Genomic DNA, 25,591 nt, shown 5'->3' on the forward strand with positions numbered 1-25,591 from the left:
GCTGCTGCTGCATTTCAAACTGGGATCTAAGAAAATATTTTATTATAATAAGTTGCATGATTCAGCTTTAATGTCTCCTGGATGTTGTAATAAGATTTTTTAAAGAGCCTCTTATTTTGCTGTTTGTAAAACGCGATCTCACGGCAGTTTGTAACTTTTTGATTTAGGGGATAATTTGTATGAAATCGTACATTCTCATTCATAAAATTTAGCACGATTTGCTTATCCCCATTGACGATTGGGTTTAGGGGTGGGGTTGAGTGGGGTTGTGTCCAGTCTGATTTATCGGTATGTAGACAGCCTGTTTGTTTTATTTTCTACCCTTTTATGTTGAGCCAAATTAATTGTCTCAATTTCAATATCAAAATGTGACCCTAAGAAAATTATGTAAACTTGCTTAAACCCAATGGCATCATCAAACAGAACAACAAACATAAACATTTTCCGGCAGGTTTCAACAAACATGCCCCTCTTCAACCATTGGTCATCAGTTTCTGCATATTAAAATAGTAACTATTTTAACTTTAAAATTCTAATGAATAACTACCCCACCAAGAAAAAATGTTTGGATTGCATTTCTTAACTCCTAATGATTATGTCGCTAATCAAAAAAAAATCTGTTATTTTACTTTTTTTTTTTTTTTTTTTGGCAGCTAGGGTGCCAGAAAAAAAAAGTAAAATAACGTCCGTTAAATTACAGACATTTACAGCAAAATAACAGACTTTAAATGACAGAAATTTCCTTAAATTCAAATAATCTGTAAATTTCTGTAATTTACCTTCTGTTATTTTACAGTGAATGTCTGTAATTTACCGGCTGTTATTTTATGTTTTTTTTTTTTACAGTACCCTAGCTGAAAGAAAAAAATAACTTTTTATTTTATTTTTTTACAGTGTAGTTAACATGCTCAATGCATTTTTTTCAACACATCCCATAATTTCTAAAATATCATTATTTAAAACAGTCATTCTTTAAATGACTTTAACAGTCATTATTTAAAACAGTAAAAATGTGGTCAATCGTTTGGTAGAGCGGCAGTCAAAGGGTTAATAAGGCATTATTGAATAATGAACTGTGATTAATAAAGCCTGTACACAAGTATTGTTCATACAGTGTAAAAAAAAAGCATGTACATTAGCAGTTTTCCATAGTTTCTGATTAATGTTTTTATTTTTTTCTATTTATTTAAGCTTTTCAATTGTATAATGGCACCTAGATCGTTCCTCCAACAATGTTTAACCTTGAAAAAATTGAAAAGTGTCTTTTGTTAACATTTTTAACAATTTAAAGTGATATATTATCTGGGTTGGTGTTTTAAATTACAGTACAAACATCTTGTAATAAACTGCCAGTGCATTTTCTGTTATTTTACAGGCTTATTTTTCTATATATTATTTCTTATACAATATATTATTTCAAACTACTAAAATGTCAATTAAAATTTACATCAGAAGTCGACAGACCAAAGATCAAGGTCCCATGATACATATGTAAATAAACAGAAAACCCCTAATTGTTAATTAACAGAATAATTTTTAGAGTGTACTTAGAGTTTGTTAGTAAAAACATTAACTAAAATAATGAAACCTTATTGTAAAGTGTAATCATAAAATCTAAAATCTAGCTAATCTGAGAAGCCAATTGCATTGTATTTATTTTAAGAAACTCCTCTATTTGTTGGATGAATATTTTTTTTTTCAAGTGTCTTTTTATTTCACTGTCCGCTGTGATTTACTGGAATCTATCATTTACTGTCAGCCTCCAGAAACAGCCTGCGAAACAAGTCTGTGGCTCTGGCTGTGAACAGGCCGCATCCCAGCATTTCACCTCAAACCACAGGGGAAAAAACAGTTCTTCATGTGTCCCTGCTCTGCCGCTGGTGTGTGCCTGAGCTGAAGACTGCAGGCCGTGTCAAACGAGGGGTTTGTGCTGTCATGTTATCTCTAGAGTCCTGTTTCACGTCGATGTGCACACTCCAAAACACACACCAAAACACGCATTGCTCTGAATGCTTGGCCACCGTCCGGCTGCGATATGGAAAGCACATTTCACTCGCTTCTGCTAGTTTTCAAACTCTCAGTATCATGTAATTTCAGAACCGCTATGGCTGTAATCGATATTGTCTCGAAGGTCCCTCTACTTGCTCTTGCGTTTGCTGCAATTTTAAGGAGCTTATTTTTCCAACAGAAGCCAAGCTACTTAACTTGGAAGTATGAAAACAGTGTCGTGGAGTCACTTCTTTTTTTTCTTTCAAAAGCCCCCTTTTTTTTTCTTCGTCGAGAACACTGTAATCCATCAAATCTGTGCAGTGAAGAAATAAGCCATGTGCATGTTTACTTAAACGATTATTACTAAATTGCGACATACCACAGGCTTCTATTGTATTTATACACATTTTTTTTATGTAGTGATTAATAAGTGATGCAAACCTTACCCATACTGTAAAGAAAAAATGACAACAAATCATTTTATTTTTTCAACTAATTTTAGTAAGTTGATCAGGTTTCAAATACATTTTTCAATATTTGACTAGATATTTTTAAGGCACTTCTATACACCTTAAAGTGACATTTAAAGGCTTATCTAGGTTAATTAGGTTAATTAGGCAGGTTAGGGTAATTAGGCAAGTTATCATATAACAATGGTTTGTTCTGTAGACTATCGAAAATATAAAGCTTATATTATATAAGGTATTTTTTTTACCTTAAAATGTTTTTTAAAAAAATAAATAATTGCTTTTATTCTAGCCGAAATAAAACAAATAAGACTTTCTCCAGAGGAAAAAATATTTTCAGACATACTGTAAAAATTTTCTTGCTCCTTTAAATATAATTTGGAAAATATTTAAAAAAAGAAGAAACATCAATGGGGGTTTAATAAATCCGATTGCAACTGTAAGTTGAGACGACAAGTACAGTTTATTTGATTTACTAAAAAAATTAAGGCAGCAATATGTTTTTTTACAGTGAATAAAATAAGAATATTGTCTTTTGTTATTATATAAGGATGTTATACAGTATTTCGGCACAGTTGTTTTAAAACTTTATAGTTTATACACAGCATATATAAGCACACTCCTTACAAATTTATCTTTTTAATTAGGAAGTTATACAATATTATATTTGTGCATATACATTAGATTAGTCAGTACTGAAGCCACATTTGGAGCTTATCTAAGAAAAAACTAGTACACCCAAATTTATGTTATAGAAAAATATTAAATACAATTTTTAAAAAAAGAGGAAAAAAGAAGCAAAAAAAAATTAATAATATAGTTGAAATTTTGTAGATTGTATTTATTTTATTATTATTTTTTGCAATATTTAGCTTGAATTAATTTGTTTCATCTTTCGATGCTAAAGATGTTCTGTGGCTAAAATATTTTTTTTATTAAATATATCTGTTTAATAAATGTTTGTTTTGTTTAAATGCACAATAATACAAAGCCAATATTCCCTTAGAAATTAATAGAATATTTATTTTCAAAATGGGGTGTACTCATATATGCTGAGCACTGTATATATTTAAATAAAAATGAAAACAGCATTTTACAGTAAATGTGATTAATTTTAAGCGCAACATACAGTATGATACATTAATTTAAATATCACTTTGCATGTAGTATTTTTACAAATCAGACAATGAACACAGTAATCTGATAAGGATCAAAATTAATTTATTTCTCCATTTAGAATGCTATAATTCTTAAATAGTTGTAATTTAATATTGATTTAGCAATGCCCTTAAGCCTTCCCTGAGCACTAACTACACTCTCTTTCTCTTTTAGAAAAGTCCTTCTCGTCTCAGTGAGGCAGAGTAATGTTCAACTTTTCAGACTAATTAGTGATCCAAAGGGTTTGGCTGCCTGGCTAATTGGAAACCTAAATGCACGATTAAACAAAGAGAGAGAGGCAAGGCTCAGCAGGAACGCTCCTCTCCACATTCCACATAAGATGTTTGCTTTAGATAGTGAAAGTTTTTTGTCCTTCCAAGAGCTTTCCTTAATTTTACTTTCTCAAGAGCCTCAAGCTAAATAAAAGACAAGGATATTCACCAATGGGTCTTATTGTATATAAAATAAGAAGGTTTGAATGAAGCAAGTGCTAATGCTTAATGAACATGTTTACATATAAAATTGTCATATTCTTTAAGACTTATTAAAACATTTTTAATAAATTACAGATTTTGGGGTTTTTTTTGTTGCTGTTTTTTAAAATATTAATTTAGGTTTGTCATATATGCCTTGCACTCATTTCATAAAGCATCTCCTTTGCCATTTTTAGGCAATATTACTTTCATAAAATCAAAATTCTAAAACCACACTATTCTTGCAGGTCCTACCTGGAGTCTGAGTGACGTGTCCTGCGGAGAACTGCATAGGAATGCATAGATCATTATCGATGGGGAACTTCTCACACTGTAGCATCTCCGGCCAGGGAAAGCCGTAGGTCTCCATGACCGGGGCGCAGCTGTCCCGCACCGCCTCACACAGAGACCTGCAGGGGTAGATGGGCCGGTCCAGGCACACCGGAGCAAACAGTGAGCAGAGGAACACCTGCGTGTCAGCGTGGCATCGCTTTGCTAGAAGCGGCACCCAGCTGCCAGCCTGCTGCTTGACCTCAGGCATGGTCTCGTGGTCCAATAGGTTTGGCAGGCGCATCTTTTTGTAGCCCACGTTGTAGCAGAGCCGCAGGTCGGCTGGGATATCCACACACTGCGGCTGCTTGGCATAGAAGCGGCCGCTGTGGAAATTGTCCGACTGCCAGCTGTAGTAGTCGTACTCCTCTGCCGAAGAGGCTGAAGTGAGTAGAACCAGCGCCAGGGTCACAGCCTGGGTCAGAGACACCTGCCTCTTCAGCTCCGCCATCCTCTGCTGTGATTCAGGAGAACGGGGGGGTAAGTGTAAATCAAAATTTTCAAAATCTAAATGTTAATCCTTTTTTTTTGTTGTGTTTAAGAAATAAAATAAAAATCTGGGGTTTCCCTCCTTTTCTGCTTCTGTCCTGTGGTTTAACAGAAACTGCAGCAGAGCTCTTGTCTAGTTTGACTGAAGTGCACCTAGTGTGTAAAAGCCAGTGGACTCAGGGCCCTATGAGCTGACAAGCCCTGAGTAACTCGCCCACCCACCTCCCACTGGTTTCCCCTGTCCACTATAAGCCCCACCCCCTCTCAGGGACTCATCCAACGGCAGCGCAGTGGGCGGGACCCCTGCAGCCCACCCCCCTCGCAGACTCTTTAGCAGGCAGACCAAGCAGTCATTCAGTTTCTCTTTAGGACACACTGTGGTTTTCCACTCTCGTCTTGTGCTCTGGCCTTTCACATTCTGCTTGATTAGGAAATGATCAGAACAACATTCAGGTCAGGGCTGTGCTGTGCTGTTTAAGATATGCTAATGCTGCCGCTGGATGTGAATGGAGGCCAGCTTTCTCTCTCTCTGTCTCCTTCTATCATTCGCTGTCACACTGTGAGGCCCAGAATTCAGCCCACAGACAGCCAGCAGCAGGGGGCCGTGCTGCCATATTACAGCCACACAAATTGAGAACTGACACTGACAGATCTTTATCTGTTAGCACTTTTGTGTTTGTCTGTTTTATTTTTGTGCGGCGAATGTGATTGTTTGTTTCTGCTAAGTGAAATAAGACATTGTCTGTGTTGGTTATCTAAAGTAAAACAGATTTTGCTCATATCTCATATGAACTGAATGAACTCAAAAAAATATTTTTGCTGCTTGTTCAAACTACTTTTTTTTTTTCGAATGAGCTGAATCAACACAATTCTTGAGTTTTTACCTAATTGTTTTATGTTCAGTCCACTTAAGTTTGTAAAAACAGTTAACCTAATCAATTTATGCTGGGACAACATGAAGGAATTGTGTGGAACGCAGCATTCAGTGTGTTTTCCTTTTTTATATATAAATAACAACTTAAAGAGATATATCTCACAAATGTGCATAACTATTCACCTTCAAGTGGTTTAAAACATTTTTGAGATTCTTACCATCCACAAGTGCATTTAAAAATCTATTTATTTTTATCCATCACAGACTCATAACTTGGTAAATAGTGAAAATAAAGACATTTGAGATATATACAGGTAAAGAAAATTATTCTGTTCATCAAGGCGGCATTTATTAAATGTAAAAAAAATAATAATAAAAATAAAAAATAAAATAAAATAAAAGTTAAATTGTTAATTTATTGCTTATTGTATGTAGTTAAAAATGAAAATATTACTCCAGTCATTGTTGCTTTTGTTACTGTTATCATTAATAATAATAATAATAATAATAATAATAATAATAAAACAACAACAACAACAATAATTAATATTAGAGTAATTTCTGAAGGATCATGTGACTCCGAGGACAAGTAATGAAGCTGAAAATATGTCTTTGAAAAAATTATCAAATTAAACTGTTAAACAGTTATTTTTATAGTGCAATAACATTTTACAATTTTACAATTTGCTCTGTATTTTTGATTAAATAAACGCAGCCATGGTAAGCAGAAGAAACTTGTTTTAAAACTTTTAAAAATCCTACTGACCCCAAACTTTTGACCGGTAGTATACAGTATAATAATATATACAGTATAATATATAACGGAGGCTTCATTTTGTGGAAGCTATGATACATTTTCAAGTTGCAGATTCTTTGATGAAGTAAAATAAATAAATAAATAAATAAATAAATAAATAAATAGTTTAAGTTAAAATTATTAGCCCCCCATTGATTTTTTCCTTTCTTTTTAAATTTTTTCCCAAATGATGTTTAACAGAGCAAGGACATTTTTACAGATAATATTTTTTCTTCTGGAGAAAGTCTTAGTTGTTTTATTTCAGCTAGAATAAAAGCAGTTTTAAAGTTTTTAAACATCATTTTAGGGGCAAAATTATTAGCCCCTTTAAGCAAATTTTTTTTGATAGTCCACAGAACAAACCACCGTTATAAAATAACTTGCCTAATTACCGTAACCTGCCTAGTTAACCTAATTAACCTAGATAAGCCTTTAAATGTCACTTTAAGTTGTATAGAATATGTATCTTAAAGTATTATTTACTGTCCACATGGCAAAGATAAAATAAATCAGTTATTAGAGATGAGTTATTAAAACTAATATGTTTAGAAATGTGTTGAAAAAAAAATATTCTTTCTGTTTATCAGAAATTGGAGAGTAAAATGTATCATAGCTTCCACAAAATACAGCAATGGTAATTCTTTTAATATAAGAATCATTGATATAAGAATCATCAATAATGACTGTACACCAATAATAACTTAATGTAAAATAAGATATATATGATTGCTGAACATTTGTGTGAAATTGAAGACTTAAGTAAATTCAGCTTTGAATCACATACTGAAATAATGTTTTCCATATTTGGTGATTCATGTTTATTATTATTATTATTATTATTATTATTATTATTATTATTATTATTATTATTATTATTATTGTTGTTATTATTATTATTGTTATTATTATTATTATTATTATTATTATTATTATTATTATTATTATTATTATTATTATTATTTTATTATTATTATTATTATCTTTTTTATTTAATTTATGCTTTCGGATTACAATATGGGACCTTGACCTTTCCACTTTAGAAGTTGAAAAGTTTGAAAGAGTTTATTGACATTTTTAATAATTTAAAAAGATATATTGTCTGGATTGGTGCTGTAAAGTTATAAAAATATGTTAATAAACTGCCAGTACTTTATCTGTTATTTTACAGACTCAATTCTCTGTATATTATTTATTATACAATATATTGTTTCAAACTACTAAAATGTTAAAACAAGTCACTTTGTTAAACTGGAGAGTTGAATTTGACAGAGATTCAGCTCCTATAATTCAATTCATAACCCCAAATGAACGTAAAACAACCTGTGAATCCTTCATTTATTTATTCAATCATTTTTCTTAGTCTTAGTGCCTTATTTTTCAGTGGTCACCACAGCGAAATGAACTGCCAACTATTACGGAATATGTATTACGCAGTGGATGCCCTTCCAGCCGCAACCCAACACTGGGAAACACCCATACACACTCACTCACACTCATACACTATGGCCAGTTTAGTTTATCCAATTCTTTTATAGCGCATGTTTTTGGACTGTGGGGGAATAATAGGATATTTTTTACAGTGCATAAATAAATGTAAAGTATACAATATTGTTTATAATATTTCATTGTATACGATCAAATAAATGCAGCCTCTGCAAGTAGACTTCTTCAAACTTCTTCAAAACAAAAAAAAAATAATAATAATCCTTATACCAAACCGATATTCTTTTCTGATTATTTTGACCGCTGGTATATCTTTAGACATTACAGTGCATTGGAGAGAAGAAGGAAACAGGCCAGAAATAGAGCTCAATGGACTGCATACAAATGACACAGCAAACGGTGGTTACAGTAAATCTCGAAAGCTAACAGCGTGCGGTTAGCAGGCTCTTTGACTGTTTACTTCTTCCATTTTACAAGCTGGCAGAGGATGTCACATCACTGCATAAATACAGAAATCCTTGTATTTGAAGAAAGCTTATTGAAGTTCTGTCTTATAGTACTCCATTTTTTTCAGCTACTTTACAAAGTTCATAAATGTTCCTGCCAGAACTGATTTCTGTGGGGCTGATCTATAATCACTGTAAATTGAAACTGGTTCAGTCCTGTTGTGTGCTGCCCAGATTGTGTCAAAGACTGAAAGAGGCTCAATTTTACGCTCTTTAGAAATCAATAATCGCCGCAGCGGATATAAATAAGATTATAGTGATGATGAGGAATGTTACGGGGGAAAATATTCTGATGATTTTTTTGCATCCATGAGGCATTTCAGAAAATCAGCACATAATACCGAGAGATCCACAAAAAGCTGAGTTGGAAAATTGCGATAACATTTTGTGGCAGTAAATCGAAAAAGATGTGTAACAAATTAAGAACAATATATCACTTTATAGTACTTCAATAAAGACAAAGTGGCAGTGGTTTTGGGTTTTAATATCAGCAAATGTATTATTATTTTTTCAATGTTTTTATTATTATTTTATTTTTTTAATAATATTAAGAGAAACATTCATTATGCAAATGCTCATTTACTTTTTAAATAATAACAATACTTATCATTTGTCTATTTATTTGCAGTACCTAATAATAATAATAATAATAATAATAATAATAATAATAATAATAATTATTATTATTATTATTATTATTATTATTATTATTAATATTATTATTATTATTATTATTATTATTATTATTATTATTATTATTATTATTATTATTATTATTATAAACAATTAATTAGCTGATACTTCAGATATTTTATTGTTTTTATTATTTACTAATTATAATAATAATAATATTAATTATTATTATTATTATTACTACTACTATTCTTCTTTTTCCTATTATTATTATTATTATTAATATTATTATTATTATTATGCATTTTATTCTATTTATTCATTTTATTGTTTGTATTATTGTATAAAATGTATTATTATTATTATTATTGTTAGTATCATCATCATTAATATTATAAACAATTAATTTACTGATACTTCAGACATGTTATATTTTATCGTTTTCTAATTAATAATGTATTATTGTTATTATTATTATTATTATACATTTTTAATATTTTTTTACTAATTAATTTATTATTATTATTAATATTATTATCATCATCATCATCATCATTATAAACTATTAATTTACTAATACTTCAGACATGTTATCATTTTCTAATTAATAAATTTGTATTATCATAATACATCTTTTTGTTTTATTATTTTATTTTTATCATCATCATCATCATCATCATCATCATTATTATTATTATTATTATTAATAACATTATTAATGTTATTATTATACATTTTAGACATTTTATTGTTTATTATTATTATTATTATTATACATTTTACTGTTTTATTACTATTTTATTATCATTATTACTATACATTTTATTGTTTTATTATTATTATTATTATTTATAATTTAATTATTTATTGAAACAACTTAAAATAATTTATATTGAACTTAATATTCCCTTTGTTCACATTGGTCGACTATAATAACACGAGGAAAAAATTTGAAGATACTTCTCAACCATTCTTTAATCTTAGTTCATGTTATTTTAAACAATTCAAAAGTTATTTTTAAAACAGCTCAAAATATATTATATTAATAATATCTAAAGGATCTGATCTAACGTATTTGACCCAAAAAATTACAACATAACAACAGTTGTGTTAAAAAAATGAATAAAGGCATTTAGAAATATTAGAACATTTAACAGTGACTAATAAGGTCTTATAGGTAAGTTTGGCTATTTGTTTCCTTAGAAAACATTTAGAAAAAGGAGAATTCAACTACCATGGTGTGTTCTCCTTTTTCTAAATGTTTTCTAAGGAAACAAATAGCCAAACTTAACTATATTCTAAAATACTATAATAAGGACTAAACTATAGTATATAGTTTTCCTGTGAGATGGAAAAAGTGCTGTGTGAGCAGTTTCTCATTAGCCGGACATGCTTTCCATTGTAGTTCAGTGAAAGGCGAGCTCTTCATCAGCATGCAGGACTGTGTTAATTGGCTATTCAACTCTACACTTCAACTTTCTCCAGCTTTGTGATTGGCTCTGCATTTAGAGATTAAGTTCAAGCCCTGCTGGAAGTGCACTTTGCAGCCAAGCGCTTAAAAAGAAAGCATTTGAAGTGCCTATTAAAAAGGGTTGGTTTCGGGGTGCTAGAGAAGTGGCCCGGTGCCCAGATATGTTCGCTAAACTCTTGATGAACGCTCTGGTCAAATGAGGGCACGGGATGTTTGTTTCTTCATAGCAAATGTTATTTTAAAGAGAAAATGTAAACGTTGGAACAATGGAAATATTGGTGCAAACGGGGCCACTTTGTTTAGGATGGGAACAATAATATCCGTGGAGATTGTTTGAGATGCTTTCTGCTTTCGGCAGTTTCATTTATTTATTTATTTATTTTATTGATATGCGCAAATCCTGGCAGGATGAGTGTTAATCTGTTAAAAACTTAATTCATATACGACTCGCAACTATACAAGAGACTTTATAGTTTGCTTTTTTCCCCTGATGCAAAATAGTGAAATGTCAGAGAAATGACGCAATGTGTTTTGAGTATTCGGGGAACATTTTCAGACGCAGATAATAAGCATAAAATGTTTATACATCTGAAAACTATTGGAGTTTCTGGATTTGACGGATTTCGGCGTCCACGTTGAAAATCTGGGATTCAGGAACTAATTTGAAGCGTGGCGATAAACAGTTTTGTTCTGTGCTTTAGACAAATTTAAGACAAAGAGGCATTGTGTCATAAAATGAATTTGAAAAAAATGACTATCTGGGTCACTAATCTAATAGGGAGAGTTTGTGTTTATGTGAACTCCTTTGCACTGCAAGAAAAAGGGATTTTATTACTTGGTATTTTTGTCGATTAATACAAATATCAGATCTCTTTTATATGTAAAGATGCACTGCATGAGTTGATCATTTAGTATTATTCAACAATAATATGTATTATTGCAGGATTGTTTTATAAGATAATACTCCAATGGTTTATAAGATCACACTCTCTCAGGCTTTTTCTTCAAAATTGCTGGTTTAATTCAGTATCTTACAGTGTTCTTACCTGTTATTTGAAATTTACTATCAATTTCTAAATAATAAAATAATTTTCTAAAATAAAAAAAGTTGAATTATTTTTTATTTATTTTGATTGTTTGTTTACGCTTAAAAAAAAAAACAAATCTCTCCATAGGGTAGAAAAAAAAAAATGATCTCTAATATTTTTATCACAAAATTTTGAACATTTCCACAAAACGAGACATGCTATCATAAGTAAATTTGCTTTTTAAGTAATTTATCTTCATTTATTTATTAAGTTATTTTTATTATAATTGTTATTAGTATAATTACATTATTGCTTTCTAAAATGATCAAAAAATATATATTTTTTAAATATATTTTATTTTAGATAACTTTATTAAAGGGTAAAAAAAAAAAGATCTCTCCCCAGAATTAACCCTTATTTTTCTTAATGATTTTTTGGAATTAAAAAAAAAAAAAGACGTATTTTCATAAGTAATTTAGCTTTTTATTTAATCTATCTTCATTTATTTATATTTAAATAGAAAACACTAATACATATGCAATGCAGGAAAAAAAAAGTTTTTCTTCTTTTTTCAGTGTGTGCAAAACATCACGATCTTGCTTCAGTTGCTTAGATGTTCAGCAAAATTACTATTTTTACATATTGTTTATAAAGCAGACACGCATATCATCATGAAGTCAAAGCATGACATAAAACATTAATGATGCCTCGCTTTCTGAAAATAAATCCAAATTATGCATTTTAAAACATTCTATTTTTAGATCATTTTATTTGATTGTTTGTTCAAACTTTATTACTATTTATTATTCTGCCTGTGAGTAAAAATTTCCCCTTTAGAATTAATTATATTTTTCTCATCACTAAATTTTGAGCATTTCAAAAAGACGTACTATCATAAGAAATTTAGCTGTTTAAGTAAATATATTTTAATGTAGTTATTAAATCTAATTCTTGTTTACACACGTATATCTTCATGAAGTCAAAGCATGATATAAAAGGGCAATGATGTCTTGCTTTCTGAAAAAAAAAATCTAAATATTGTACATTATTTTAGATCATTTTATTTTATATGTTTGTTCAAAATATTATTAGTATTTATTACTCTAAATTAATTTATTATTATTTATTAGTCTTTAGGGTAAAAACTCCTCTCAGAATTAAATGTTGTTTTTCTTATCACAAAATTTTGAGAATTGTAAAAAAGATGTACTATCATAAAAAAATGTAGCTGTTTAAGTTAATGTTTAAAGAAGTATTTTTAAATAGAAAACACAACAAAATATACAATCCAGAAATAAATGAAATTAAAAGTCAGTTTTAATGTTTTATTGTAATTTTGATCAAATAAATGCTTCTGCAAGTAGACTAAAATTAAATTTAAGCCTTGTTTACAGTATACATCCTTGTAGCCAGGGGGGTTCAGGTGGTTCGATAGACCCACCCCTCACTGACAAAGGTTCATATTTTATCCCATGCATGAGCTCATTTGTCCTATTTTGACTACTACGCCATCATATATTGTGAAAATGACCCATTTAAGATCAAGTGATGTGACTTCAGCTAATCAGTTTTGACCAACCAAGCAATCATTTTTCATGAGAGACTACAGTTTTTAACTTAAAACTTTAACAGATTTCTATTTTTGTTTTCTAATGATATACTGTATGATGTAGTTTCTATTGTTATTTACATGTTTTTTTTATTCTGAGGGCCCTATCATATACCCGGCGCAATAAGATGCAAGACGTGTTTGCCTCGTTTGGCTATTTTCAGATGCGCAACCCTAATTTTCCCGATTTGCCCCACATTGTTTAAATAGCAAATCCATTTGTGCCACTTTGTGGACTCATGGGTGTTCCAGACTAAAAAAGAGGTGTGTTAAGGCAAATTGTTGGCACGTTGCTATTTTGAGGAATTAAATCAGACTGTGTTATAGCCCAGCTGAAAGCAGGTCTAAAGTCAAGCGCAGAGCCTGTTAGTTGTGTGCCTTGAACATCTACACATTGCTTAATATATACACAGGGTGTGCGGCAATACGCAAATATCTTTACAAATGAAAAAAAAAACAAAAAAAAAAACAAGGGTTTAAATATTACAAAAATTAATATGTTCTACATAAATATAAAATCTACTTCCTCCACGCCTTCATCATCTCAGGGGGCTTTTTTCAGTTTATTCAACAACTTGCTTTTGTATAATGTTATTATTATTATTAGTAGTAGTAGTAGTAGTAGTAGTAATAATAGTATTATTTATTATATGCACATTTATAATTGTTTTATTAAAAACAAGTTTAAATTTGTCCACCAGTCAGACTTTTAACCATAAGGGGCTTAAGAATAGCAGGTGTGTTTAGATATAACTCAGTTTTTTTTACCACATTTTGTTATTGTTGTTCATTTATTTGTTTGCTGGAAATAAGAACTGAATTTAGGAATAGTTTTGAAACAAATCTTTGCGCTTAACAAATTAAATTAAATATGTAGGCTAATAGATGTCTTCAGTGGAGTGCATACAACACCGCTTCTTTGTTCGTGAAAGAGAAAGTAAAGAGGCCGAATGGAGGAGGCTTGTTCTTTATCCTCACGCTGCAAATGGTCTGTTTACCTGTTTTCTTGCTAGTGAAGCTTTCAGTTTTGCACTTACAAAGTCCGCCATGTAAATAGCAAATGTGCCATGGTGTGATGCAACTGACTTTAAAAGGCAATGGGAGATGAGACTCTCATAAGTTTATTCTCAAAACACACCCATAACTCATTAAGAGAATAAGCTCAACCCTGTTAGACCATGCGCCACTGCGAAAACTATATTTTTCCATCCTTAAAGTAGCAAAAGTGGATTCAGGCATGTCCTTAATGCTTTTGCACAATGCGCTTTAGACTTTGCGCTGATTGTTAAAATAGAGCCCATTATGTTTGGTTGTGCATTAAAAAGTGTGGTCATGAAGACCATCTGACAAGCTACTCCAGCTAAAAATAGTGCTTAAAATGTCACTAAAATGCAGTTTTTAAATCTCAGAATTAAATAGAAAACTAAGCGAATAACTCACAAAAAGTCTACTTTTTGAGAAAAAAAACCACCCCTTTCACCAGGCTGGCTATGGGCCTGTTATAAAGTACATTTATTATTTACATCATAAAGTCAAAGCATGAGATAAAATAGTAATATTACCTTTGCCTTTCTATACAGCTTCTAATGATTTTCAGCTTCCATTTGCACTCAGAGCATTGAATCCAGACATGCATTTTGCTGCAGTATCAATAGTGAAGTTTGTTATAAAATTCACCAAGTCGCTGAAATGTGACGAAACACAGAGGTGCATTTCTTACCACAGATTGGACTCGGGATAGACCCCAAAATAAGTACTTTGACTGGCAAAAGGCTTCCACGGAAACCGCTTGGACACACCGCGCTGTGAGACAATTTATTTGTTATTGCTGGAAATGCGAGATCACATTTTGACTGTATTGGCATGACTGAAGGGACGCCACACTTGTGAGTCCGCCGTGCTTGAGGGAAACGCACTTCAGCTTGGATTGTGCTTCCCCCAATCACTGGCGGCTCTTTAAGAGACCCTTGAAAAGATTGTGGTCATGGAGCAGAATTCAAAGGGACAGACGAGAGAATAAAGGGCCCTCAAAGCCAGGTTGTGCTGAGGAGCGAGGGGTCCGGGCATCCTGGGGGTCCGTATGCACATGGAGGCGATGATGTGAAACTTCCACCGACGTGCCACATGAGACTTTTGAAAGAAAGCAAAACAAAGAGTAGAATATGTGTGTTCAAGAAATTGATAATGATAAAAGATTTATTTCCTAACACTCAATAAGGTTGTATTAGTTAATGCATTTACTAACATAAAAAAACAGTGATTTATTACAAATCTATCAACAAATACATTTATCACAGTCTTTGTTCATGTTAGTTATGTTCTGCTAAATCATTTATTCATTCATTCTTTTTCTTTTTGGCTTATTCCCTTTAGGAATGCCGCAGCAGAATGAACCGCCAACTTATCTAGAATATGTTTTACCCAGTGGATGCCCTTCCAGCTGCAACCCATCACTGGGAAACACCCATACACTCTCATTCACACACACATACACTACGGACAATTTAGCTAACCTAATTCACCTATAGCGCATGTCTTTGGTCTCCAATTTTGGACTACAAAGAATCCAATTCTTGTTTATAAGTAGACATGTATACAGTATCACTATGAAGTCAAAGCATAATATAAAAGATTAATGATGGCTTGCTTTTTGAAAATAAAAAAGAAGTATGCATTTTTGTACATTTTATTTTAGATCATTTTATTTGGTTGTAAAAAATGAATCTGTCTGTTGGGTACTCCCCCAGAATTAAACAGTATTTTTCTTTTTTAAATTTTGAGAATTAAAAAAAAAAAAAAAAGACGTACTATCATACGAAATTTTGCTTTTTAAGTAAATGTATCTCAGTTAGTTTATTTAAAATAAATTGTCAAATTTATATTTATTTATTTGTTTATTTATACATTTATGTACTTTTTTTATGTATTATTTTACTGTTAAACACTTTGTGCCTTCTTGTCTGTGGAAAGTGCAGTATATTAATAAATGTTTCTCACAGTTTTGATGACATAATTATCATTAATCTTTTATTTTATTTTATTTTTATTTTGACATTTTCCCTCAAGATTCTGAGGTATAAACTGTAAAATCAAAAAACGCAAACTTCATATTTTGTATTTGGATTTTTTGAGGAATTTAAAATATACATCTCAAAATTTTGAAGTAGAAATTTTAAGTTCAAAAAACATAATGTTCAAATGTTTTTATTCAAAACAGACATATCAAGTTTGACATTTTTCCTCAGAATTCTCAAACTATTTTTCTTTGAATTCAGAGTGTACCTCTCTATATTTTGTATAACAATAAATATGTTACATCGCACTGCTACGAGTGTGATATTGCATTTATACAACAGTTCGATGGCATAGTTGTGTGTATAAAAAATAATCAGGAAGAACATGGAAAGTCTAAAAACCCTTTTGTATGAGGAACTACTTTCTTTTGCCATTAATTCACATCAGCAGCTGACGTCAGAACAGCAGAAACCGTTGCTATTTCACCAACGTCACTTTAGAGCTAGTATTTGAATGATTCTCTAGCGTAATGTATAAACTGATGACAGAATATGTGACTTTGCTCACATTTTAAGATCATAAGGCTGAACAGCATCAAATGCCATCAGTCTAGAGACATTTCCAAGTATTCTCTGTTGCAATCGGGATATCACAATAATTAATCCCAAAAAAGCAGAAGCAATGCAAACACTACCAGATTACTGTTGTGTTTGCGATAAGGAAAAACGTTAAACATATGCAGACATTTCTTCTTTCTTTCTTTTTATTGAACTAGTCTGCATTAACGAAAACAGGAGACTCATCAAAAACAGATGACCAACCAGAAAGTAACTCAGGGTTATACAAAGAGTGGCCAGCACAAACATACATTCCTGATATGTGAGTCCTATCTCACACTCAATACGCTACAATTACTATGGTATAAAAAAAGCACTACAACATACAAAATAGAGAGATCGACTTAGAAAGTCACTTACCAGTTTAATAATGATTTGATCAGCTGTAGTTAGAAATTAGGGCTTTTTTATTTTGTGGATAGACAATGTCAACCGTCTTTGCTCTGCTTAGTATGACAGGCTGATGCACTGTATCTCCAGAATTCAATAAAAATATTTAAAATAGACACTAGCCTTATAAATAAACTGCATAGTTGCAATCTAAACAGCTACTTTCTCGGCTAACAGCCTCAAAAGTACATTGCTATCCAACAATATTTTAGAAATTTTTAAGACACTTTGATACAGCTTAAAGTGACATTTAAAGGCTTAACTGGGTTAATTAGGTTAACTAGGCAGGTTAGGGTAATTAGGCAAGTTATTTTATAGCGATGGTTTGTTCTGTGGACTATCGAAAACAAATGTAGCTTAAAGGGGCTAATAATTTTTGACCTTAAAATGTTTTTATTATAATTATTATTATTATTATTAAAATCTGTTTTTATTCTAGCCGAAATAAAACAAATAAGATTATATACAGAAGAAAAAAAATATTATCACAATAAACAGTGTCATCAGACCAATCAACGCAGATTAGCATCCCGCAAATCAATCGCTTGAACGAATCATATGTGAGTTGTTGGGATAATTAGGTAAAATAAATGCATAATATAAGAAAATGAAAGTGTTTTTTGATCCTACATTCTCAGAAATAAAGGTACGCAAGTTGTCAGTGGGGTGGTATCTTTTCAAAAGGTACAAATTTGTAAAAAAAAATGTCCATATTAATACCTCAAGGGTACATATTAGTACCTTAAAAGTACAAAAATGTTCGTCTTAAAATTTTTAGGCACTAATATATACTTTTGAGGGGACCCTTTACGTACAAATGTGTACCTTTTGAAAAAGTACAACCCCAGTGACAACTTGTGTACCTTTATTTCTGAGAGTGTACATACATATAGTTGTTGGACACCCCCCAAAACCAAAATATGACATTTTTAATAAATAATAGGGGCTCTTTAACATGTGATTATCACCATGTTTTATATCTAGAAATCCTTTTTGAATATGATTTGGAATATAAATAATGAATATGGTTAATATGACGTAAGTAGGTGCTAAACAAGTTAACCTTTCAGTTCAGAGGTTTGACAAAAACTCACTCCTGCGGCATTTATAGAGCTTAGAGGTCAGTTTGTGACATTTGCATCCTATGTCTTTTCATTATGCACATTTGCAGATCAGAGTTCACCAAACGTTGGTATGCAAGCACAAGTCGAAACCTTTTGGCATGCGTTTGCTTTTCTTCTCTCCCACAGCATGCCTATGAATGGAAGCGAAGGAAGTACTAAGACTAGTGTTAAAGTCTTTTGGTGGAGTTTCTGAATAGCTAACATCTCTAACAGCACCCTTTAAGCCCTCTCTGGACCCCCTTGCAGTAATAGACTGTTATGGCAGCTGAGCTACGGGCAACGTTGCTGGGCACAAAAGATGATTAAGAAAATCCTCTGGAGGAAATTCAAGTCAGCATGTTTAAAAGCTTCATTCTCCAGAAAAGGATTTGCCAGCGAGACAGTTGAGGAAAGTCTGGAATTGTCTGAATACCCGTTTTGTTTTAACACTCTGACACTTGCCATGTGAAGAGAAGGCTGAGACGTTCATAATTATTCACGGTTTGGCATTAATCATTTGACACATGCTAGACTATTAGGTATTTTGGCCAACGTAAACTGTCATTTGTTTGGTAGGTTAGTTTGCTATTATAAGGCAGAGGCAACACGCTAACTGTAGCGTAAAAGAGTGAAGGATTGATCTGTTGGGACGTTGTGTGTATTTCCTAAATATTTTCAGATTCCGATGGAATGTCATTTGGAAACCCTGGTTTATGATAATATTAAATACATGCGAAATGTGCACAGAAAATGGATGGAAGAATTGTGATTTAGTACAGTAATTACAGTAATGTAATTCTTACACTATACAAGTGCTGATACAGTAAGACAGATGAGAAGAAGTCTGTTTATATATATATATATATAATGTAAATAAAAAATCTTAGTCATGCCTTAGAAACGGTATAGCAGAAAATTTTGACTTTTTGAAACCGCAGTATAGCTTGAAAACAGCCATCGATCCATGCCTTACCTATCTATCTATCTATCTATCTATCTATCTATCTATCTATCTATCTATCTATCTATCTATCTATCTATCTATCTATCTATCTATCTATCTATCTATCTATCTATCTATCTATCTATCTATCTATCTATCTATCTATCTATCTATCTATCTATCTTACTTATTACTATATATATCTTCGCTTTTATTTACCTTCTGAACAAAAAGCGTGGCATGTCCAAATTTATTCATACCCTTTTCAAACTATCATATTAATGTACATGGAAAAACCCAAAGTTCTATATCAAGCTTTTTAAAAGCATTCTAATAACCCAGATTCATTAAAAAATCTGTTTTAATCAACTCAACAGGAGAAAAACAGAAGCTCTCTGCTGTTGGTTTGTGGAGAGTCATGGCAAAGACAAAGGAGGCCTGTTAGGAGCTGCGGCTACGGATTGTGGCTGCTTACAAGTCAGTCTATTGCCCTTATTCTGCGATGCGGAAGTGCGCTTGTTTTTGTGATTGTTTTAAAACTTCCCATTCAGTTTGCTATAGCAGAAATGACTAGGAATTATAAACAGCACAAAACTAAAGTTTCCAGTGGCTAGAGTGCTTAAAAAAACTTAAAAGGCAATAGACCACATCAAAGTTATTATTAATTCTAAATATTTGATATTACTTATTAACAGTGGTGGAAAGAGTACTGAAAAATCACACACAAGTACCATTACTTACCCAGAAATGTAGTGCAACAGAGTAAAGTATCTGTTGAAAATGTTACTCAAGATATGAGTAAAGTAGCCCTTTTAAAAACACTCAAGAATGTGAAGGTTGATGCATTTACATGCAATTTGTTCATGTGTGTGTGTAAACGTAACATTCTGTAGTGCATTTAGAGATTGTTTAAGGTAATTTGGTGATTTCAGTCATCCTACAGTTGACATATGCCATCTTTTCATCAGTGACATGCAACCATCTTTAAATAGCTATAACTAAATAAAATTTCATATGGACTATATATATTCATATGAACTATAAATAATAAAATGTAAACTTAATTTCAGATATGTAATGCCTAATTACTTTTTCATCATCCCTGTAGGCTACATGTATGCTTATATGTAAATGAATGCAAATATTCATTGTTCATATGTTTTTACAGACCTTTAAATTATTTGTATTTGTGTCAATTATTTGTGTGTGTGTGTGTTATTATTATTTTAACTCTAAAAAATAATCTATAATAACTTTGAACTGGTCTCTTTATTTCTCAAAAGCTGTAAATGAAAATGAAAAGCAGAGACAGGGAAAGTGAGTCAATCGCAATATTTGGATGTTGGTTGTAGTCTCGTTTTGGCATTTGGCTTCTCAGCTCTTGCTTCATTCATTTGTTTTTCTTCACTGTTCTTCTCCTCTTTCCTCATGCAGTCTTGGTCTGACCTTAAACAGCATTCAATTTCTTCTGATGGGCAGATAGCTTCTGCTGTGTTTGCGTTTGCTCAGTATGTGGTGTTACCCATGTGGAGAAACGACTCCACGAGGTGTTAAGAAACTTGGCGACTCGTCTTCATGAATCTCTTCAAGATTCTTCTCATATGACTCATAGTTTTCCTAAGAGTATGCCAGCACACTAGAGTGCAAACCATGTGCATTATTGACTCTGTGTGTAACCCATGTGCCCCGTATCCATACTGATCCACGCTGACCGCTTTCACACATTCCTCTCTTCTAGCAGGCAAAATGACGTTTAGGAGGGGTGAATGTTTCTGACATGATTTTTATATTTGAGAGAAATAGTTATAATTTTATTTTATATATATAATTGTTTAATCCTCTGTTTTAATTCGGTTGATTTGGTGTGAGGCTGTGTCTGTAGTTTTTTTTCTTGTTCTTTCCGTCAATGATTGTGCTTGTTAGCAGCAGCTGTTCATCAGTGTCTGAATTCAGTCATTTGTGGTCATTCACTCTGTCTAGTGGACTAAACTAATTGACTAATTTAGGGACTAGAGAATGAGGGTGTGTGGTGAGATTTCCGACACTACTTTCTCGAAAACAAAGGTTTGATCTAGTACAGTTATTTTCCGTATATTGTACAGAAATGAGCTGTTCAGCAGTACTTGTTTCTTCCTACAGGTGGGAGTGGCACTGCTGTCACATTGCAAGTGTTAAAAAAAAAAAAATCTCGCCACTGCACGTCATCATTCACTCATTATTTTGAGGAGCTGAAGCTGCTGTAACAATACAACCGTTTCACGAAACTAAATAGTTGCTACTAATGAAGCTTAATATTTGTTTTCATAGTATAAATTGTGTGTAGTTTTGGTGAAATAAAATAACTGTAATTAATAAAATGTGTGTCATATCAATGTAAATACATGCAAATTGTTCAGAAAAACGTAAATTGTACTAGCTTTTTAGATATGATATAAGCCCCTTAACGCCCCTAAGCCCCTTATCCCTTTTGACCCTAGCAACTCCCCTGGTGTATGAATGTTTTCCAGTACTGGGTTGCAGCTGGAAGGGCATCCGCTGTATAAAACATATGCTGGATGAGTTGGCAGTTCATTCCACTCTGGTGACCCTTGATAAATAAAGGGGCTAAGCTGAAGGAAAATGAATGAATGAATGTTTAACCTAATAAATGTCAAATTAAATGTGGGATCTTTCAGATAAAATGTAATTTTACTGATGATGTCATCCTGCAAAATAGCTTTACAGTATCTATAGATCCAGCTGGACATATATGTTATATTTCCTTATGTTTAAAGCATGAAAATGGTGAATTTTTTTAATTGTTCTTATTGTGATATTTATTGCAGCATTCAAATTGAATCACATGGCAGTGCATTTAGACATGGTCAAGACGATCTGATACAGTTCAAACCGAGCATCAGAATTGGGCAGAAAGGTGATTTAAATAACCTTTAACGTGGCATGGTTGTTGGTGCCAGACGGGCTAGTCTCAGTATTTCACAAACTGCTGATCTACTGGAATTGTCACGCACAACCATCTCTGGGGGACCTAATAAAGTGACCGGTTAGTGTAAATCTCAAGAGAATCACTGGAATCAAAACTTCATACAGGAATATGCGCTGTTATACTTATTTTTACTGACGGTACATGTTTACTTTATGATTAATCTCCTATATATAGATTAAAACAATATTATAAATATAAATACTTTGCACTCAAACCACTATCAAGCCAGTTCTTTTTTATGATCAACAAAATATTCCTCAATATTTTGACAACTTGATCTTACACCTGATTACTATATCAAAGTAAGTGCATGAAACATCATATATTTATTCATTGTTTATTTTGGGCTGTTTTTACCTTTTTGTTGGACATTTATTGATCTTTTATGCAATATGTTTCTGTTCTGTCCTTGCATATCTTTATTTAAAAAAGGTGGTATTTTGTATTTCGCATACACATGTAAAAATGTGTAAAAATCAATAATTCTGGAAATACTTTTTGGATTTAGCATTGTTTTTAAAATCACTTTTGTTAACTAGGTTTAATGCAAACCAAAATAACAAGCCTTTGGCCCATGTGTGGGTTTGCCTTCTCTCTCTTGCTTTCTCTTGGTTTATTTTTAGTTGTTTACATTTTAATATATCGCCTGCAGAATTCATATGTCCTTTTTAAAAGGTGTTGAGCATTTAAAGCATTTGTTTGAGGCAGAAATCCTTATTCTACACTTGGTTGTCATATTCTTATGAGCTGTAATGCAATTAAACCTCCCTGTTTGTTGAACAATTACAGATCCCCAAAGATCTGCCAGATCTCATCTGTTTTCCTTCAGCAGACACAATCACCCTCATTCTATTGTATTACTAATGTCAATCTTTTTATTTTTATTTTTTGTTTCCTGCAGCGTTTCAGGTTCCTGTATCTGCCAGGTGAAAGAAGATCACGCGGTTTCCTGTGGTGCAGAGCCAGAGAGCCGCTGTGAGGAAGATTTTAAATTGCAATTGCACATTTTAAGTCACAAGCAGTATCCATTCAACACAACAGACTAACCATATAATTCATGTCTTACAGAAAACTGGTCAGTATACGTTCAGATATCGGCAGATGCAATGTGATTGGCTGCAATTTCTGGCTACTGGGGTTCAGTCGGCTGGGAAAGCAGTGTTTACAAGGTACAAGTTTTAAACAATTAGTGCTTCATGGTAAGTTTGCCAAATCAGGCATAAAATTTTGGGCCGACACTTTCTGTTTTATTTGAGTATGGTGCTTAAAAGAAATTCAAGGAGAAATTAAAAAGGAACTTGTGTCCACAACAGAACTATAAATCCCTGTTTTCTGAGTTTTGTTTGTGAAATAATCTGTGCTTTTAAAAAAAGACACAAAGTTAAAACTGATTTTCATTCATTCATTCATTCATTCATTCATTCATTCATTCATTCATTCATCAATCCATCAATAAATTTATTTCTTCATTCAAGGCAAGGCAATTCATTCATACATTCTTTCATCCATTCATCTATCCATCCATCCATCAATCCAGCAATAAATCTATTCATTCATTTATTTAATAATTCATTCATTAATTCATTCATGCATGCATCAATCCATCAATAAATGTAATCATTCATCCATCCATTCATTCAACCATTTATCCATCCATCCGTCAGTCCATCAATAAATCTATCCATTCATTCATCTGTCCATCAATTTTTCAATAAATCCATTCATTCATTCATTCATTTATTTATTCATTCATTCATTCATTCATTCATTCATTCATTCATTCATTCATTCATTCATTCATTCATTCATTCATTCATTCATTCATCATTAAATCTATTCCTTCATTCAAGGCAAGGCAATTCATTCATCCATCCAACCATCCATCAACCCAGCAATAAATATATCCATTTAATCATTCAATAGTTCATTCATTAATTCATGCATCAATCCATCAATAAATATAATTATTCATCCATCCATCCATTCATTCAACCATTCATCCGTCCATCCGTCAGTCCATCAATAAATCCATCCATACATTTATCTATGCATCAATCCTTCAATAAATTCATTAATTCATTCATCAATCGATTAATAAATACAATTATTCATTTATCCATCCATCCATTCGTCAATCCATCAATAAATCTATTCATTAATTTATTCAAGGCAAGGTAAGGCAATTTATTCATCCATCCATCCATCCATCAACAAGTCTATTCATTCATTCATTCATTCATTCATTCAAGGCAAGGTAAGGCAATTCCTTCATCCATACATCAATCCATCAATAAGTCTATTCATTCATTCATCCATCAATAAATCTAAAAATTCAGTTATTCATTAATCCATTCAATCATTCATTCATTTATTCATTCATTCATTCATCCATTCATTGATATATCTATTAATTCAATCATTCATTTATTCATCCATCCATCCATCAATTCATCAATACATCTATTCATTTAATTATTCATTCATCCATTCATTCCATCATTCATTTATCCATCAATAAATCTATGCATTCATTCAAGGCAAGGCAAATCATTCATCCATTCAATCCATCCATCCATCCATCCATCCATCCATCCATAAATATATTAATTCATGCATTCATTCATCAATACATCAATAAATATATTAATTCATTCATAAATCCATCAATAAATCCGTTCATTCATTTATTCATTCATTCATTCATCAACAAATCTTTTCATTCATTCATGCATTCATTCATCAATACATCAATACATCTATTCATTCATTAATTAATTTATCAATCCATCAATAAATCTATTCATTCATTCATTTTTACAAATGCTTCTGGATTAAATCCACTTTGCAATTGTAAAATTGCACTGTCAGCATTAACCTGGACATGCAGAAAGGGTTAAATCATGTTTTCTCCTTAAAGTCGTACCGCCCCAAAACACATATGAACGTTGTGATTGGCTGTGCCTTTCCCTGCTGTCATGTGAGAGGCTGTAGCTACATTCAGATTTAACAGCATCAAAACTGCAGGGGAATTTTCCCATGCAAAAATAAGGTGTAAAGTGGGTGACACACACAAGAGACGATGGTGGCAGCAAAAAAAAAAAAGAAAAAAAAAAGAGGGTGGACATAAAGAGCTTTTTTCAAAATAAAGTTACATGAACTAAAGTTTACTATACCGAATGAGTGCATCATAATAAGGGTAACGTTAATGCTAGTGTTTTTTTCCTGCTTTGATGCAAAGTCTAACATTATAGCAGGCTGATATAGTCTGTGC

At 31.9% G+C, this 25,591-nt stretch overlaps 2 protein-coding genes and 2 long non-coding RNA genes across 5 annotated transcripts in view; 2 read left to right on the plus strand and 2 right to left on the minus strand.

Moving 5' to 3' along the window:
• Window positions 1–1,923, plus strand: part of LOC141377048 (uncharacterized) — a 99,838-nt gene extending 97,915 nt beyond the window's left edge. For both annotated transcript variants that reach the window (XR_012388873.1, XR_012388872.1), the window contains one exon: window positions 1,760–1,923. This is a non-coding gene — a long non-coding RNA (uncharacterized lncRNA). The remainder of the gene's footprint in view (window positions 1–1,759) is intronic.
• Window positions 1–5,068, minus strand: part of sfrp5 (secreted frizzled-related protein 5) — a 36,359-nt gene extending 31,291 nt beyond the window's left edge. Inside the window, 1 exon segment of the mRNA NM_131858.1 lies at window positions 4,343–5,068. Within this exon segment, the coding sequence (NP_571933.1) occupies window positions 4,343–4,868 (526 nt within the window). The 5' untranslated portion in view covers window positions 4,869–5,068.
• Window positions 5,069–5,262: 194 nt separating this feature from the next.
• On the plus strand, window positions 5,263–25,441 carry LOC137487434 (uncharacterized). Its single transcript, XR_011006024.2, has 3 exons — window positions 5,263–5,359; window positions 23,222–23,295; window positions 23,389–25,441. It is a non-coding gene; the product is annotated as an uncharacterized lncRNA (long non-coding RNA).
• crtac1b (cartilage acidic protein 1b) overlaps window positions 12,977–25,591 on the minus strand; it is a 200,994-nt gene continuing 188,379 nt past the window's right edge. The window contains exon 17 of the transcript XR_012388861.1: window positions 12,977–15,396. The gene's annotated coding sequence lies outside the window, so the exon portion shown is untranslated. The remainder of the gene's footprint in view (window positions 15,397–25,591) is intronic.

The sequence above is a fragment of the Danio rerio genome, chromosome 13 (assembly GCF_049306965.1).
Source record: "Danio rerio strain Tuebingen ecotype United States chromosome 13, GRCz12tu, whole genome shotgun sequence".
Taxonomy (NCBI): Eukaryota; Metazoa; Chordata; class Actinopteri; order Cypriniformes; family Danionidae; genus Danio; species Danio rerio.